Below are 19189 nucleotides of genomic sequence, written 5' to 3' on the forward strand. Positions count from 1 at the left end.
TGCAGGCAGATGGGGTTTTGGAAGCTACGCCTGATAAAATCTGACTTGCATAAAAGTGTGCATTAGGGAACCCACCGAGGGTTTGTGACAGTGGGGTTGACGTAGAGTTAAATGAAAAAGTATTGAGACAGAGACACATTTTTTTGTATGCTACGTGTTCCAGCACATTGGATTTGAAATGAAATTAATATGAGGTTAAACTGCAGACTGTCAGCTTGAATTTAAGGGTATTTACATCCACATTAGGTGATCCGTGTAGGAATTATAGCCCTTTTCATACACCCCATGCTCCCCCCCCCCCCCCATTTTAGAGGAATAAAATTATTTTATTTCCCCACTGCTGGCTGTCATCACGCACAGCTAAAGCCCCGATGGACAGCTCTTATTACATAAGCATAACACTGCAGAGCCCGTTGCGGCTACATGCTAGGCACTCGGCACTTCTCTATCTCTCCCGTCCTCTTGGAGGCTGCATTGTAAAACACTGCCATCATTCATAGCCGAGGATGGTATCAAGGGGGTCCTCATTAGCTCATTAGTGGTGAGATACGAGGTGCAATAAGAAATTCTGCTTTCCACCAACCGCCAACCCCACTGCCAAACCGCACACGCTCGCATCGTGTGACTTAAGCACCCCGAGGGAGTCATCAGAGACAGTTAAAAAACGATTTGACAAAATTGTATTAAATGTGTTACGTATTACACAAATGTGTAAATGTGTTACGATGAATAGCACATTTCATCAAGCAATATCGATATGATATCCTGACAAAAACCTGAGCAGGACCCAGAATCCAAGCAGACAGTGGCAAACAAAAGAGTTAAGTGGTCAGGGAGAAAACTGGATCTGGACAACAGCAACTGAATGTTTCCCATTTCTGTTCTATAATTTGCTGACCTCTCAGCTAAAAACCAGCATTTCAGTGGCTCTACAATATGAGGATTTTCCAGTATTCCATATATTTTTGGACACTTTGGCACGGTAAAAGAGGACAAAAAAGGAACCAGGACAGTAAACCTTTCACAGGCACACATAAAAAAATAATATAATTGAAATGAAGTAAATCAGTATGCCTGGTCCAGACGTGTTGCCTGTTGCTGTTGTGCTTTTATGTTCAGTGACTTAGTGTCAAGGGCACCACCAGGAATTTCTAATATTTTTCGAGGGTCCCTGTTAATGAGGGTCCTTGGAATCATCCTAAGCCCCCCCCCCCCCTCCATACAGCGCCCCTGTTAAACGTCACAGTGACACAGGCAACATGCCGGTTTGCTTCCTCACCTATCTCGGACAGAGCAGCTGCCACCTCGTTCTGAGTGGAGTAGATGTTACAGGCTGTCCAGCGGCACTGGGCGCCGAGGGCAACCAGCGTCTCAATCAGGACCTGGGAGGAGGTACAGAAATCAGTGAGGGACCAATGAACAGCAAGCAGCTCAAGCTGACTTTAATGCACATTGTAGCTAATGTCAGTGGTGTATTGGGGGAATTGTGACTTAAAACTTCTCTTTTTTTATTTCGTTCACATAGGTTGCTACTTTCAGCAATGGAAAATGTGATGCATACAGAACGAAAAAAGAAAAACAAGATCCTTTACTCATGGAAAAAACATGACGCTGATTAGATTAAGCAGCTGCTACAGGGAGAGGCAGACACAGAGTCAAACAAAATAATCTTGCTCCGGTACAAAATAACAAATATCACATGAACGAACCACCGTCTGGGGGTGATAACAAGATCGGAAAGCCCACGTCTTACATCCGTCTTACTCAAGAACCCGCGTAGCAGCAGTATGCTGGGCTGGGGAAAAACTCCTGCTTACAAGGCAGCAGTGTTTCTGGATAGAAATGTTCCCGCTGAGATTTGTCAGACACATGTTACTCTTTGCATACCCCAGTATATTTGCTGGGATGGAACTGCAACGGGGGGGGGGGATCTGAGGGACATGTCCGAGGCGCACTTACCGCGGTCTGGGCAGTGATGTGGGTGCAGCCCACGATTTTGGCCCCGGCCAGCGGCTTCTCCCCCTGCGCTCTCTTTCTCAGCGAGATCAAGGCGGACATGTCTGCGGGAGGAACGGAGAGGGAACCCAGAGATGAGCTCCGAAATCAGCGCCCCCCCCCCCCCCCCCCCCCTTAACCTCAGCCTGGTTCTCATGAGCCCCTCCAACCAAACAGCCAAAATAAACACTGTCTACGTTCCCGAAGAGCTTTCCCAACCACAAAACAAAATAAAAGAAGAATAAAGCAAATTAAAAAAAACTGTCAACTGACTGTAGAATGAAACCTAAAAAGGAACATGTTTCACAGCAATCAGGGGGAGCCTAAATCTTAACAACACACAAGACTGTATATCTACACCATTATAGAGACAGAAAATGCAGAAGTGACTGGTGGGAACTACAGGCTCAAAGTCTGCAGCTGACCAGTATTAAAGGAAAAATGGTTTTAGCAAGATTAGTACCATAAAAATACCGTGCGATACCGTTACATTGCCACAGCATAAAAGAATAGAGCTCCTGCAGCTATAACCAACTAGACCAATAGACGCATGAACACTTCTGTTTCCCTCCCACTTCTCAGACTCTTATCTTTTAAAACAATGGCTATGAGCATGAAAAAAAAGCTCTGCAATTGTGTTGCAGTCAGGACACCTTTTAGCGGCACGCATCCAGGAAGTGGGCTAAATATAGCCTCGCACTGGTGCTTCCAATCGAATTAGAGGGAGTCTGAGGCGGGAGTCACGTTCAAGTTATCAAAGCCATTATTTCCAAGGCCGACTATTTCCAAGGCGTCCCTAGTAGAGGGTTCAGCAGAGGGGCAGCAGCAGCGCGCTGTGTGTTTGTCGTCAACATCGCATTGTGTGATTTGCGACGCTTTATCTCCTGGCTTACAGGCTGGGACTTCCAGTCAAGGTCAACACCGGTCAAGGTCAATGGGAGCACTGCGCGTACTCTCACTCGTGCTGGGCTGCCTTATGAATGCTGTAGCATTGTCATGTAGCATGGCACCAGGAGATCCCAGAATATGACCTGGCTAACATTCCTGTAGCAGGTTCACAACTATAATATGCATTAGGATACACAATTCTTTAAAAAGTGATCAGTACACTAGCGCTTGACAGACTGTGTTGTGAAGGACAAGCTCGAACATCTGTTGTGCAAAAGCGTTTGATGTGAAGCTGATCTAGCTGACCTTAGGGAGAGTTCTACAATGACAGCACTTACTAACTGAAACAACCCTAAATTATAAATTAAATTGGACAATAGTTGCTGAATAAATGTTCTGAATGGACAAGACAGGGTCAGGGTTATACACCTCAGCTCTGCTTCAGTCCTAATCCAAAAATGCAGCCAACACAGCAAAAAATGACCTCTGGTTCCAGGCTTTGTTAAGAATAGACATGTATATGCACATTTCAGAGTACGCATAGGGTTGGCAGATTTAGAACTTCACCAAATTGGACACCATGCAAATACAGACACAGGCAACTTAGGGGGGGGTAAAGGGGAGGGGAAGGGAGGAAAGTGCAAACAGAACATGTAATTCATTACAAACTATCAGTCAAATTTCAATCATTTACTCAGAGCGGATGTTTACGCTGTCCGGTCGGGACCGCAATCAGGACCCGTAGAGATAATTGGACATTCCGGTCCATGACCGAGCATCTGGCAACCCCTGAGTCGGCGTGTCTGCTCCGCACCGCAGGAGCCCACAGCGAGCCCAGCGAGCCCACCTCCTCGCGCCGCGGCCGTTCGGCGAGCGCGGCGAAGCACGACGTGTCATTACGCCTGCGAGCGACTAATCCGGCTAATTTGAACATTTAGTGCCGATTAGCACAAAAAAAAGGCAGGAACGTCGGTGGAGATGCGTCAATTAGAAGCGGCGCTAATTTATGGGCCTCGACGAGGAGACGGAGATCGCCGTCCCCGCCGAGCGATAGCGTCTGCGCTAGATCAAATATTCCACAGCGTGGGCTGGCGGAGCTACTGAGCCCATCTGTCGATGGGCTGCTTCCCTGATTACAAGCCATCGGTAGCTTCCAGTTAAAACTCACTTTGAGCATATACCTCTAACCAGAGCCAGAAATAAAATATGCTGTAAAATGCTAATAAACAGACTGAATGGTCGATGGCTTTCATTAAAACCGACTCATAAAACACTTGCTGTGCCTAACCAAACACTTTTTTTTTTGGTTTGGGCCATTTTTTTCTCAAATATACTTTTTCTACACCTGTGCTGGTCTTCAAAGATATGTGTGTTGGCCAGAGGCAGACAGTGCATTTATGGTAAATGGAAAGAAGAGATTCCCAGTGTAGCCTTTCAGTTTCAGGTTTAAAGTAGGAAATTATGACCGCTGGCCTTTGCCCTACTGAGTAACAAGATTACATTTTCTGTGTCTACTTGCTGTATCAAGCATTTTCCGAGTCTATTTTAGGCTCCCAGACGTTCTGCTCCCCTACAAATACCAGATAGGGACAGAAACAGCAATCGGAATGCTCTGAAATACACCAATAACATTCCTGAAGATTACAGACAATTTTAAAAGGTAATGTTTTTTTAAACCAATATTCAGAACTAAATTCTTTTTCACATGACTGTTTGGTTTGGTGAGTAACATAATTTGTTGAAAATTCTCACAGATCTGAAAGAGTGTTTTAACACACATACACACACACACAGAAGTACTCAAAGACACATGGTCATATGTGCTCCCTCTTACTCATACACACATACACGGCTCACTGAAGTCACTTCCCCACCTTGCTCAGCGATCTCAATCTCCCGGCGCCCAAACTCGGCCTGCTTGATGTTCTTCACGCAGAAGTCACTGGTGCCCTTGGAGTTGACCTGTGACTTGTCCCTGGGTGAGGTCTCATCGTCGGAGCTGTCTGTGTATGAGGCAGCTGGGTGATAGGCAGGAAATACAGTCACCACACTCAAACGATTAAGGGAACAAGGGCCGTGATTTATCTCATAACTTGCATGCAGAACACAAGTTATGAGATAAAGGTTTGAGACCCCTGATCTAGATGAAGGTTTGAGACCCCTGCTCTAAATGAATAAATAACGCTCTCTCAAACAAGTAAAATGACATTAGTGTCAAAATACAGAGGTTGGATCATAGTTTGACTTAATGCAAACCATGCCAGCAAATGGAAGCCATGGAAATGGGAGCTATGGATACAGCACAACAGAACGCGGTGCATTCTGTTCATTAGCTATAATGTACTAGGCTGCTTCTCTGCGCTTACATGAAATGTAATGGAATTAATATGGAAGACTAAAGTGGGGCATATAGAATATACTGCATACGTGGAGACACTGATGTAATTGAGCTGGACCTCTTTCATCTCTCCACCAGCAGGTAGGCAATAATGCAATAATGCAACCAGCAGTAATGACAGAGAGAGACAGGGTGGGGGCACAGCGAGGGGGGGGTTGGGGGGGGCAGTGGATTCGTACCTGAGCTGTAGCTGTCCGTAGAGGACTGGGAGATGGAGCGGGACAGGGAACGCCGCCCAGCCTTGGTGGGGAACCGGCTGAATTCCTGCTTGTCCTCCACAAACTGGATCTGCTGCGGAGAGACGAGGGGGACAGGCACACAGTCAGAAGGAGGGGTAGGGTGGAACTCAACTGTGACAGCCCAAAATTCTAATCCAGGGATGGACAGTCAGATGGACAATCAGATTAGCCAAAAAATGAAAAATAAATAATAATAATAATAATAATAATAAATTACAGATTTTGCGTGAAATGCAGTGAGAAAAAACAATTTGCAGGCCAGATACATTTGGTCCGAACACAGCTTTCACAAAACGATGAATACTGAATTAGTGAATATTTTATATGAAATTTAATGAAACGCAACACAGCATTTACATATTTTTAGTCTGCCTGTTTAGTTAAAACTCTGCTCGTGGCAAACTTCCTGGTTAAAGCTTGTGAAGGTGCTCCAGTATGTTAGACTTCTGTAGCCTGATAGCTTTCATACTGTAAACTGTCTTTACTGAAGTGCAGAGGAAGCACAGAAAGGTAATGGCACACGTCATCAACGCACAGCCCAGCTGGCCCAAACTATTTTGTATTGGGTCCGAAATAAAGAAAAAGAAAAAAAAAACTGTTATCCAAGAGACAGCTGTTCTTTGGGGGGGAAAAAAACATTTGCCCTCAACGGTGAGGAAAACAGCAGGAGACACAGGGATTTACTGTACTTGCTGTGTACCGCTGCCGAATTTCAAAATGGATTTTGGGCTTCCAGACCCTCAGGTTCAGGTTACTTTATTTGCACCCGTAGGTAGATTTGGGTTTGCAGCAGAGTCATCCATCTTGACACAATTTAAAAACAACAGTAGACAAACATAATAAAATAAATAAAATAGATCAACCCTTTACTCTTTTTTCTTTTCTTAAGAAAGAGATTATTCATTTATTTATTTATCTACTGGGGATGAAGCATTTTGTCTACACGTACGCCGGAAGGCCATGAATTTCCTCTTAGCGAACAATGTCTTCGGAGTCCATTTCGAGTTCTCAAGCTCCGTACCCTGCAGGGAAACAGACCTCTCCGTCAAACTTGCTTATTTCAACACAGGGCAACGCTCCCATTTCTCTTATTTTCATTAAAGGTGGCAGAGGAACGATTCTCCCCGACTGCATTTTTTAATTTGTGCATCCTTGGATGAATTATGAACGCAGTTGGCTCACTGCATTCTATTTTTAACACTCGATCTTTCTCCATTAATTATTGAACTGCTAGTAAGACAGCGCTGTAGTTCTAGCTGCTAGTGTGCCAGTAGAGGTAAACCAAAATAAAGTAGCCTACATTATACTCACAGGCCAGCAATTGAGATTGCACTGAACTATGAAAGCAATCATTCCTCACGAACAAATATGTAGAGAAAACAAAGAGTATTCATGGAATAAAAATTGCCTTTTTAATTTATAACACAAATGACAAAACCACACAAATACATTTTTAACTGAACCAGGTTGAGAAACTATTGGCTCAAGATATCCCAGAAATACTCCCCTGAAAACCAGTGTTGTGAAACAAAAAAGATATGAGGATATAAAGGTGATAGACAACTGCCTTTGCTGAACTGAGATCCATTATAAGGGTACAAACTACGACAGCAACATGGTTCCAGCAAAGGTTTGTGGGTTGAGATGAGAGAAAAATCAAGCGTAAGACATCTCATCTCATCTGTGGAAAGCCTGTAAATTAAAACTGCTCACGATGATTTCGTAATTCCTAAATATGATCACTCCACAGCAATTCTTTTCAACTCTGTTCAGTTTCTAATTTTAAATCACTTCAGTACATTTTGTGCACTTAAATTAGAGTTCAAGCACAACAAAGGCATTACTATAGGCTATTCCAAAGGCTAAACTAAAATCATTGCAATTGTATCAGAGGTGAGAGATTAGTTTTACCCTAAAACCCGAGGTTCGTCCCTCCTCCACTGTTTACTAGCCTTACCAGCTGCTATAAACACAACTGATCTGTTAAATTCCCACATCTTTTCCACGAGAGTTAAACAAGAGGGAGATGAGAGATAGAGACATGTAATTACTAAATCTGCCTTGACAATCCCTGCTTTTTTAATAGTGCAATTTTCACGACAGAACCCTCCAGCTCAATAGTCGTTCTAACTTGCGCAAGGAAGGAACTCACAGACAGTAATGCATGAGTAAGGTTTGGATTGGAATGCAGCCGAGTCGCTGCTGGTATTTCAGTGCTTTGCCCAGCACCAGCTTATGTTGGCATCCCTAAAAATATTAACCGCCCCTGTAAGCCGATTAGCTCCCCACGGCATTATGCAACTCTGTCTGTCAATCGTCTGTCGCTGGCCCAGACGACCGTGGCCTAGCGGCCTAAATATACCCACCCGGGCCTGGGGAACACCCTGAATCATGAAGTGTGTGTGGGGGTGACCCTGCCAATCACACCCAGTGCGGACATGAATCTCTCAAAATTGTGGGCCACAAGAAAAAGAGACACTGTATGGTAAATTTAAGGCTTGGGGAAAATACAAAAAAACATTGTCCTCACTTCCTGTCACGCTGTCCTCACTTCCTGATAAAAGTCTATGATACACTGTGCAGTGCAGGGCCGAATACACTGAACCAAAGACGCCATTTATGACATAATGTGACATTAAGAGAGTAAACCATCCCTCACTGTGCATTTACCTTTTCTCCACCCTGTTTTCCATTCCCAACATCCACATCTTCCCCAGTCAACCCTATATTCCCCAAACCCCCATCCCCCACCCTCCCAATTGATAAAGGATTGATAAAGGATTACCAATCGCTTGGGTTTTGTGCCGCTTCTGATTAATTGGGATGTTGGCGATTTATGAATCTAGGCCTTTTTTCTTCATCTGCACTCACTGCAAACCTTCAGCCTTTCCGGACGAGTGCATCAGCTAAAATGTCAAAAATGCAAATGCGAAATCTAAAAAAATCGACATTTCTCATTTAAAAACCATTAACGGCTCGTTGTGCCTCAGGAAATGCAATTAAGGCTGGAATGAAAACCAGCTTACACAAGGGTTCTCCAGGAACAGGGTTGGGAACCCCTGCCGTCACGCACTCTAAGCAAGCGGGGCTAAATAAAGACATCCGCGATGTTCCGCGATTTGAACGACAGGGACGGTGATGATCACAAAGTGAAAAATCTATGCGCATGAAATCTGATGCGTTCTCAGAAAGCGGTCGTCTTTGTGTCCCACGCGAGCAGTCATCGGAAATGCAACAGCAGCCACGACTCCCATTGACACCCACAAAGCCTGATGCTAAGGTCACAGTGGCCTTCATGGGGGTTTGGATATGATACAGTTTGACTGCCTTGGGTAAAGGCTGGGTATGCACCACAGGGTCTGGTATCCATGATAGGTTAAAGCTAACAGCAGGTTGCTATGGCCTTTTGGTAGTTCAAGATGACTGTTAAGAGTGTCACAAAGTGCGCTTAACAGTTTAATAACTAATAATAAAATAAAAATTCCACTAAATAAAGGCAGAATTGATAAATTGACAACAACAATATCTATCACACATGTTAGGACTGTAAGCAGTGAGAGTTGGATTTGAAGTTTCTGCATGAAAAAAAAAAAAACTTGGAATTGTGTTTTTCATTTCCTCATACCCATGCCCAGGTCAGCACAGGCTTAAAGTTTAGACGGAGGGGCATTAAATAACTTTAATATGTTTACTGGAAACGGCCACGGCAGAGCCAGAGACTTGACCCAGAACACATGCTCATATACACGCGCCTGGGAGGACAGAATTAGAGAGTTACGGATGGGGCAAGATGCACATGCCACAGCTTCAGTGAACACTAGCTGCTCAAATGCATAATATGTAAATGTGAGTTAAATAAATCACGGCAAAAAGTCTGCTCCAAAAACAAATTATACACCTGCTACTATACTGCAACTACTACTACTAATAATAATAATAATAATGTCACTGTATTTATAATAGAATGTATTGTAATAATACACATTTCCATTTTTGTGGTTTATTTTTAATTAGTCTACCTGTTCTATTAATGTTTTATAATGCATACAATGCATAATTATAATTATACATAATTAATGCATAAACTTTTTTTAGCCGTATGTACAGTAAGTCCTGTAGTATCATTGAGGTTTTTTTTTTTTTTTAAACAAACCAGACTTTTAAACAACCTGCCTTCCAGGTTAAGATTTATTTGAACGTCCTTGGAAGATGTAGTATAATAATAACAATAATAATGTTTTTTTGTATATATATGAAACTAAGGGAAATGACTGCTGTTGGTTGAGGTTGAGTAGACCCCCTTGTTAAAATAAATTTAAAAAAAGCGCGGGGGGGGGCTGTTCTGTGCCAGCAGGTCCCTGCCATTCATGCCCTGGGGAGCACAATTAGTCGGGGGTTGAGCCGCAATCTGGGGGCATCCCCGATTCAAGTGAAATGTCAGTCAAATGCCACAGCTGTGAGAGACCGAGCGGGGGCAGGATGGAGGCCAAGGCCTAGCAAATAAATAAACCACACAAATAAAGGCTGCATGGCGATTGGCTTGGTTGAAAGCGCTCCTTGGTTGAAAAATTTAGAAGCACACTAATGCATCAGAATTAGCAGACGTACGCGCTGCGCTGTAATTTTCTTTATACCATGTTATTTTATCTGCTTTGGAAAGCACTTTGTGCTCCACGCTTTGAAGGCGCTATATAAATGAAATGTATTATTATTACGTGCTGCTAAATTGTTTTTCCAGCTAGAACACATCAATCTACAGGAGCAAATGCACATAAAACGGGAGCACTGTAGAGCCCTGATTAGGGGTGTAAATAAGGTGCTTCAGAAACTCTGGATTGTCCATTATCTGTTTTTATCCCAATGCACACAGACAAAACTCTTCACATCAAAGCCACAACAAGTGAATGTTCCCAGTGCAAGTACCACTGCCCCCACTCGCCTAGGAGGACCAGGGCTACTGCACAGGCTCAGTCAGAACCAGTGAGAAAAGCCTCAGCAGTTGTATGGAGATTAAAGAGGGGGACAGGGACTGATAGGCACCTGACTCCGTGATGCCATGCTCCCCCTATAAAGCCTGTTTGTGCCTCGACTGAAAGCACTAAAAAGGGAATACAGCTAAAAAACTTTTGAAAAGGGAGTCGCTATTTCCTCATGAAACCAAAAATAAAAGAGATACGGTCCTCGTCCATTATCCATTAAACCCTGGGGCCTGGGCTTTCAACAACGGGGCCGCAGACCCTTGTGGGTCCTTGAGGGTACTCTTGGGGGTCCCTGGCCAGACTTCATATACAATGACTATATACAGAGTTTGGAAAAGATTTCAAAATATATAACTTTTATATAAAATATAAAAATGGGGTGGGGGTCCCTTGAAAACCCCTGCATTAAAACCCTTAGGGTCTGCTGGTTAGGCAGCCAATAGGCTAATGGTTGACATATCCATGATATTTAAGATGATATTCCTACTGAAAACAGTGAAACTGTAAACACTAAAACAAATAAAAAAACTGTACGCATATTATTCATCATAGAAGGCTGTAGTGCATTCATCAAATTTCATACATCAATACTGAGAGTCACTAAACAGAGAATAGCCTACATACAGGAGTAATCTAAGTGCATGGAAGTTCACAGGCTAGCCCAGGCTAGCCCATTAGCGGATGCACGTACTGATGTTCACCATGTAGCAGGAGTGTAAAAAAAAAAAAAAGAGAAAAGCCCTGGAAAAAAATAATAATAATTGAGGATGTGCAATTTCCATCGCTTTACAGTTCAAGCCATTTCCCAGCATTTTCCTCCTACACAAAGTACAGCAGCAACAATACTTTAAAAAACACAAAATGGTAGAGAAGTAATTTTATATGCAATCTATAGTGCACCCCTAGGACCTTCAGGCCTACATAAAACTGAAGCCTTGAATAACCCAGGATAGTGCCCACAGTAGTCTAGTTGCCCTTTAGATGAATCCATGTGGCCAACCATCTGGTTAGTGCTCATTAATGAGCTATTTAAAAAAAAAAAAATCAAACGCAGCCTAAAATTGGAGTGGAGCTTTTTTCCCACAGTTCACAGAGGTGATCTGGCCAGCTGCGAGAGGACGCGCCAGTTTGAGAGTGCTGTACTGTTAACACCATGTCTGGCACCATGTTCTGATGATATGCAATATTTGGAGATTGGACCAGCCTCAACAGGCGAGGTGTTTGGGCAGCACTGGCATGTACACAAACCCAACAGCTTTTGTTGGGCATTGGTGGGTATTCTCACGGGAGGACTTTACTTCAGTCCCAACACTGGGCTCTCTGGGCACCCCTCTCTCTCTCCCCCCATCTCCCTTGACTCCCTCACTATCTCTTTCTCTCTCACTCGCTCTTTCTCTCTCTATCTCTCTCCCTCTCAATGGCCGGCCTCCTCTCCTTCACGCCATGCATGAGAATGAGATATATCCGTGAATTAGATATCCCCTTGCAGCTTCAAAAGAAAAAGGGGCAAGCTCAGCCTGCCTCTGCGGATTCACATTTAGCCTTGGAGATGTAACAGTGAGCCAGAACAAGCACATATCTTTCACACAATCTCACATTTAAACACATTATAGCACTATATGGGTGACGAGGAAGTGTTTCACTGAGGCACGGCAGAATGAACAGGAACTCTTTTAAATAGCAGAGCTAAGCGGGCAGTCCAACCGCTGGGAATTTTAAGCAGCCAATGTTCCGGAACACGACCGATCAGCTTTCGAGCTTTGCCGTCGCCTCAGGCCGTTAAAAACCGCGTCACCTCAATAATTAGGCACACACTAATGGGCAAAGTTGCACCAGCACCAGTGTGGAACACACGCAAATGACGAAGTTCGGCGTCATGCCATTCTATGCCCACCAAGTATTTGCATGACAAACACAGCTAAGAGAGTACAGCTTCAGTCCAACGATCTGTATGCAAAAGGTTTTGGCTACAGAACAAGGCATTAAAAAAAGAAAGAAGTGTACAGAATTGTAAAGAATCCCCCCCCACTTGTGTATTAATGGACTGCTTCCCCCTTGTTGTAAAGAAACTAACAGCATTTGTGAGCAAAAAATAAACTGACACCAACATTAGAGAGGCAAAGCAAGTATCTCTTTTCCCACAATTCCACGCGCAAACACAATATAGACAGAACGGCACACAGAGAAGCCGTCACAGTGCACATCCACACTGCGCCGAGCTGCGAGCCTGTGAGAACCCAGTCCCACTCTCGCATCAGACTGCCCACACGGCACCTAACGCAGGGCTACACTTCCAAAGCAGCCGGCTCCCCGAGCGAAGCCGCACGGCGAAAAGCCACCGCAGGCGAGACGGCACACCCCTGAGGTGGCCCCCGCTGGGGCCCCCGGCTCACCCCCCCCCCCCCCCCCGGCTTGCTCACCCTTCCCTGCTTCTGCGCCATGGCTCCCCGTCGCGTTCCGCGGCTCTCCCGCCACCGAGCGTCTGTCCCGCACGCTCTCACATCCAGCAGCCGTTATCATGCTAATCTGCAGGCCGGGGGGGCGGGGGCGGGGGTGGGGGGGGGGAAGGGCCACGCCACCGCTTTGAAGAACAAGAGCCACCTGACCAGCCCCCTTCTCTGCTCCCTCTTTCCTACAACGCTCCCTCCCTCCATCTCTCTCTCCCTCCCTCCCTCCCTCCCTCTCACGCTCTACGGGACAGGGTCATTCTCGCTGATTTGTGAGTTCCTGGAGGCCCCCCCCCCTCCCACGGTGATCTTGGGGCAGGCACGTTGGCAGAAACAGACCCGGCGGGAATTAAACCCAGTTCCACGTTAAGCCTGAAGAGCATCAAAGGACTTCCGCTACCTGCCTACGTCAAGTATCCAGCCTAAAAATATATCCTACCTCCACGCCCTTTCATGCAAATACTGTACCTTCCACCATCCCCCTATCCCCCATCCCCCATCTCCCCACCCCTACACTTACAGGACCTATCAGGGTTGATGAAGCAGGTGGCTGCGGGGCATGTGTGCTATTATGACATCACAATGAAAAACACCAGGATTACAGGTGGTCACACAGCCAGCGGCCACTGCCAAGCCCAACAGCTGCCCGACAATCTCATTGCCAAGGAGCCATCCGTCATCAAGGGTTTCCTCTCTGGCACCGTGGAGCAGGGTGAATTAAAGTGCACAAGCTGTAAAAAGAATTCTCTTTCCTGCTTTTCTTCTAATCACAAAGCTGGATTAAAGATGGAAAAAAAACACCCATGTGATTTTTATAGCCCATAGCCTTATGGAAAGCACCATAAATATAACTGTTATCCAGATAAGCCTCTGGCTCCCAATTTGAAGAGGGGAGGTGTATTGGGGTGATGGCTTAGTGATGTCACAAAGATGACATGCCTAAACAAATTACAATGCCAAATATTTCTCGGGAGTCAAATGGCAAAAAAAAACCTTCCCCAAATTTAAAAGCTTATACCTTTCAGCTGCTTTAACATCAGAGTTGTAAAACTGTCAACTTCAACATGAATAATCTTGTAAAACACGTCTACACTTCCCTAGTTTAAAACAACTTATCAACCCTGCCTTAAAATAGATGAATGCACCTAGCTGTGGTGCTGTAGGCACTATAAATATAAAGTTTAAACAATTTCAGAACTGGAAAGATGGGATTAACTTTCAATAACGCAGTCTATTCCATTATGCCATTCAGTGTTAGGGAGCCAGGGTGGAGGGGACACCACCCTAATGGGGGTGAGAGGTACAGGATGGGGGTCACAGTGATGCTTCCCCATGATTCTAAACGAATCAACCAAATCAGAAAATCCATCATGCCAAAGTTGTGGAAAACACATCTGATGTTTGCTGATGTCTGATATGAAAGCTAGTATCAGATACCATTATCATACACCTGGTACATAGTTCCTGAAAGCCCAAGCACACCCCACTGAACATCCCTGCCCCACTGCGGAAAAACAGCGGTGGTAACCGGGAGCTCACACCCCTTTGAAACCTTGAGAGAGAAGGCAGAAACCCAGGGAGACCCCAGAGATCCTCAACAGCACAGCCTGAGTTTTCCAAGGACTGGAGACAATGTCCTGACAGTCACGTCACATGACCAGCGCACGGACACATAGAGAGGAGATATTCTGGGTACCAACATACTGAGTTAAAAAGGTTATAGGACAGTCTGACAGTTCTGGAGAAGTAAAAAAAAAATCTTCCAGGACAGACAGCGGATAAGTGTCAAATTTCACAGCTTTTTGTCATTTCTTTTTGCTCTGCGCAATAAAAATTGGGGGGGGGGCAGAGGTCAAACTCCAGAGACCCGTGACACATTCAGTCACCAGCACCACTGATAAAGTAACGCCCTGAGGGACACACTCAACAGGAACGATGAACTTCAGTATCTGGCAGCGCTTTGCCACTGAAGGGAACTCAAGCAGAACATTCTCTCACTCCCTCACATAACCTCCTCCCCTCTGAATCACGGTTAAAATAAAATAAAATCCTACTGTACAAACGGGTTTGCAACAGCAATGAGTTTGGAGCTTTTTTTTCCCCCCACTTTAACTTTATGTAATATCATATGAATTAAAATGGGGGAGTGGGGCTTAAAGGTCATGTTGAAGTGACTCTAAATGAGATTTAAGCACGTCCTTTGAAGACAACGTGTCGCCTGCTCCAAATTATTGTCGAATCTCCGTCTTTATGATGGAGAAGCTTGAAGAAGCGCTTGACAAAAGGCCCATGTCCTGTCCTGTCCTGCCATTATGCTTTCCAATCACACCAGCAAAAACGCACTCCATCCAGGCTAGGGCAACGTGCACAGCTGCAGCTGAAGGAAGACCTTAGAACTGACCGTCACGTATGAGCGTACCAGCTCGACTGTCACGCACAAGGCACTACTGAATGATACCGATTTATAGATTCAACCCAAGGTGTGTAAACGCTGTTAACATTACGCAACCCTAACTCGTTGGCGGAGCTATGAGAGCTAGGCTTTCTGTGAATCTTGGCTGACCTTTCACACTTCACACTTTGGAATGGTTCATGTATCCGGTTTCACAACAACTCTAATGACGCTTCCAGGCACATTACAGCTTTAGAATCCGAAGTTGAGAGAAAAAACGGGAGATTCAGAATCTTTTTCATGAACACAACATCCCAAAAGTTGGTTTTAACCATGGTAACCCCATTTTATAGTTTTTCTTACATGAAGACACTTGACCTTACTCTGTTTCAAGGGAAAAGATCTTACAAGGATGTTCAAATAAACCCTAACCTGGAAGGCAATTAAAGAGACTGATTTGTTTGCAAAAAAAAAATACAGACACAAGACTTACTGTACATATGACAAAAAAGTGGACGTATCAATTATGTATAATTATGCATTGTATGCATTATAAAACATTGTTAGAACAGATAAGACTAATTAAATATGGCAGCAAAAAAAACAGCAAAAATGGTCATGTGTATTATTACAATACATTGTATAGTAAATATACTCACTCATTATTATTATTATCGAAAATATGCATGATAATAACAGTATAAACAGAAATTATGTTCATTAGCAGCTTATGACTTATGAAAACTATTTAGCACGATAATTAATGAAACAAGCCTAAATGAGTTATTACTGGCATAAACACCTGAACAGGCAGGCATGTATCCAAACTCCCACGGGGAGTTAATTTTAGCCAGATAATTTTAGCACGAGGGAAAAAAACATCAAAGTACATGGAAGACACCTTGCACAAATCTTTTATATCAAAACCAAAAGAGTGTATAAAAGGAGAGCTGTGCTGACAGAATTCAAAGGCCTGAGAGACGTTGCTGTAAAGCGAAACGGTGGACCGATATTTTCAGAGTTTCCCCAAACTTCAGGTTGCATAAATACCATGTTTTCTGTTAGAGATAACCCCAGATGCTCCTGATAAACTGTGAGATTTACCTCGTTTGCAATTCTGCTGTGATTCCTCCGATTCCGCATGGATTCCCTCAGCCGAAATAATTCACAGTGTGAGAAGGCAAGTAAAGATTGTGCGTGATAATTTCAGGAAAAAAGTGTGGGTCCATCATATTTAAGATGTATGTTTATAACGTTTTTTTTTGTTTTTGTTTTTTGAAGACCCTACCATACCCTACCTCAAGCTCTCTGGGTGTAGCAATGGATACAGACTTCCTTAGGTTGTACTGCTGAGTATTTCTTCCCTAATTGTTACTAACAATCAGATCTGAAAAGGAGTTCGTTTGAAAGAAATAAGAAATCAGAAAACTATTTGATGAACGCACATACGATGTATAAGGAACAGCCCCAACATACCGCCAATAAATCTTTAAACTCCAGCCAGACCTCTCCGCTCTGCGACCACATTGGCTATCTTCTGCCTCTGTAGTCACACCTTCCAGTCACAATGCCTGTCTTTACTGACCACCATCCTCCCCCCCACCCCATGGTGGATCAAACCTTCCATGGTCATCAGGACCGTAGATTCATTATCCATCTTTAAATGCGAACTGAAGACCTGTCTCTTCAGTCTACATCCTGGTTCCCCTTACATCCCCACCCACTTAACACTCATACCTTCTGTGATAGTTACAACCTTTTTTTGTTAACAGTATTAGGTTTTTCCTCTTAAGGGCTTGTCGTGAAATTAATCTGTATGCATTCAGGGTTTGCATTAATGTTTTAGTGATATGTAGCCTACTCACAGGTCTGGGAATGCGATTGGGCAGGTCTAGCACTGTTATTCAGGAAAATCTGCTGAATGCACTTCAAGATATTCTCCTACCCTGGAAATCAATCTAGAGCTCGCGCTAAATGAATGTAATGCAATGCAATATTTGGGTTATGTTCCTGTGCCTTGTAAATTAAAGTAAAACACAGCTGTTGCCTGACAGCTAAATGGCCCGGAAGGTGCAGGGTAATGAATATTCATTTCGGCACTGGCATCAAAGAACCAACACCGCTATGCCTGATGAATGGAGTTTTATGCATAGCACAAATTAAATGCAAAGAGTATGTAAAATATTGTATGAACATTAGTTTTCACTGAAAAAAATATATAAAAAAGATAGAAAGTATCCATGGAAGAAAAGGGTACTATTCCATGAAGTGACCCTAACATGACAACCGAGTTTCAATCGGATATCCACAGTGTCTCTGAACCCACCTGGCTGTGTACGAGTAGAGAGTCGGGCCGCCCGGCAGCGACAGCCTTTCCAGCAAAGGCCTGGCCATCTTTAATCCTGATTTAGCCAATCACAGTCCGCCACAGGAGTCACATGACCACACATTTGGCAGGAGAACTGCCAGTCACGTGCATGCTGCGGCAGTTTGAGTAGCTGGACACACTCTATAGGCTTGGACATACACTCTGAGAAAAAAGGGCTCTTTGGCTTGTCTCCATAGGGGAACCCTTTTTAGTTCTATATGGAGCCCTCTATGGTAGGTGTGAAAAGTGTGAAACCTTAAGATACCATTTTGCCGACAGAACCCGTGAACTTGATAGGGTTCCTCTATGGAGCCTTTTTGAACCCTTTGTTTGAGAGAGTACCGTAAAATTTTCCACGCCAGCCACTGAGTATCTTCAGCATCCTGCCCTTTGGATGAATTGAATAAAAATATTGATTAGATTGCTTCTGAAGGGATCGGCGTCTTGGTCTGGTCTTTCCCCGTACAGTTCTGTTGCTTGTGCGCTCCAGCGAAGCCTATGTGTGATCTCACGTTGTTCCCCATGTCCCTGGAAGATCCTGTGTTCTAATATTTTTTGAGGGCCCCGGTCAGAAAAAACCAGATGGGTGCATACATGGCCTTACTCCCAATTCATCAATTCATTCTCTGATTGCCTGTTGACGCCTGATTTTATAACCACTGCGTTAAAACACAGTCCTTGCCTGGAGTGTGGCAAAACAAAGAGTAAACCTATTTATGCAAGTTCTAGAGTCACTGACCGATACTTTCAGGGGGAACAAAAAAGCAGAAATTGGATCTGGATTTGTTTGAAATTCGCAGGGTGTCCGCTGCCCTGTCCCAGCAGGTACGGAGATGAGGTTTCGATTTGCCTTGTCGGAGAGGTTCTGAGAAAACAGAGCAATCGGAGGAGTTCCTCATTCAGGAATGCGGGATATCCAATACAACCCGCACACGGAGAGAGGGAAGGGAGGGGGAGAGAGAGGGGGGGGGGGGAAGACGGATGAAGCAGAAAGTGTGCAGGGAGAGCAGTCTGACAGAGGGGGAGAATGTGCGATTGAGATACGGATGTGTGAGTTTTAAAGAGCGGACACAGGCAGGAAAAGGGGGGGTGGGTGTTGGGGGGTCAGGTGCAACTGAAAAGGCCTCAAGGCGTCCAGTATTAGAAAATGAAACTCACTGTGCTTGGGTTGATGGATCTATCATTTTAATAAGTGACTGGGTTTGTGTTTGGTGCAACCTGTTATACATGTACTGACTTCCTCAAGAAACTAAAATTAATTCTTAATTCTTAGCATTCAAGCATCTTGAATGATTCTGTAAGGAATAATGGTCAGAGATCCACCAATATGTTCACCAGTCTCATAAAACAGGATAGCTGACCACTCAGTAATTTTATTTTAAAAATACTGAAAAAAGGGGTGCCAAAAATTAACACCTATCATTTCGGGAAATAAAATTATTACTTGTTTTAAAAAAAAAAATAAAAAATTAAAAAAAAAAGC

General features: G+C 44.1%; 1 protein-coding gene across 3 annotated transcripts in view; it reads right to left on the reverse strand.

Moving 5' to 3' along the window:
* LOC118211227 (S-adenosylhomocysteine hydrolase-like protein 1) overlaps positions 1–19189 on the reverse strand; it is a 39309-nt gene that overhangs the window by 12615 nt on the left and 7505 nt on the right. For 2 of the 3 annotated variants that reach the window (XM_035388258.1, XM_035388256.1), the window contains exons 2-5: positions 5461–5572; positions 4758–4901; positions 1960–2060; positions 1280–1382 (exon numbers count right to left, since the gene is read on the reverse strand). In XM_035388258.1, the coding sequence (XP_035244149.1) occupies positions 1280–1382; positions 1960–2060; positions 4758–4901; positions 5461–5572 (460 nt within the window). The remainder of the gene's footprint in view (positions 1–1279; positions 1383–1959; positions 2061–4757; positions 4902–5460; positions 5573–19189) is intronic. The other variant, XM_035388257.1, reaches the window with a different exon arrangement.

Source organism: Anguilla anguilla, chromosome 13, assembly GCF_013347855.1.
Source record: "Anguilla anguilla isolate fAngAng1 chromosome 13, fAngAng1.pri, whole genome shotgun sequence".
NCBI classification, from domain to species: Eukaryota; Metazoa; Chordata; class Actinopteri; order Anguilliformes; family Anguillidae; genus Anguilla; species Anguilla anguilla.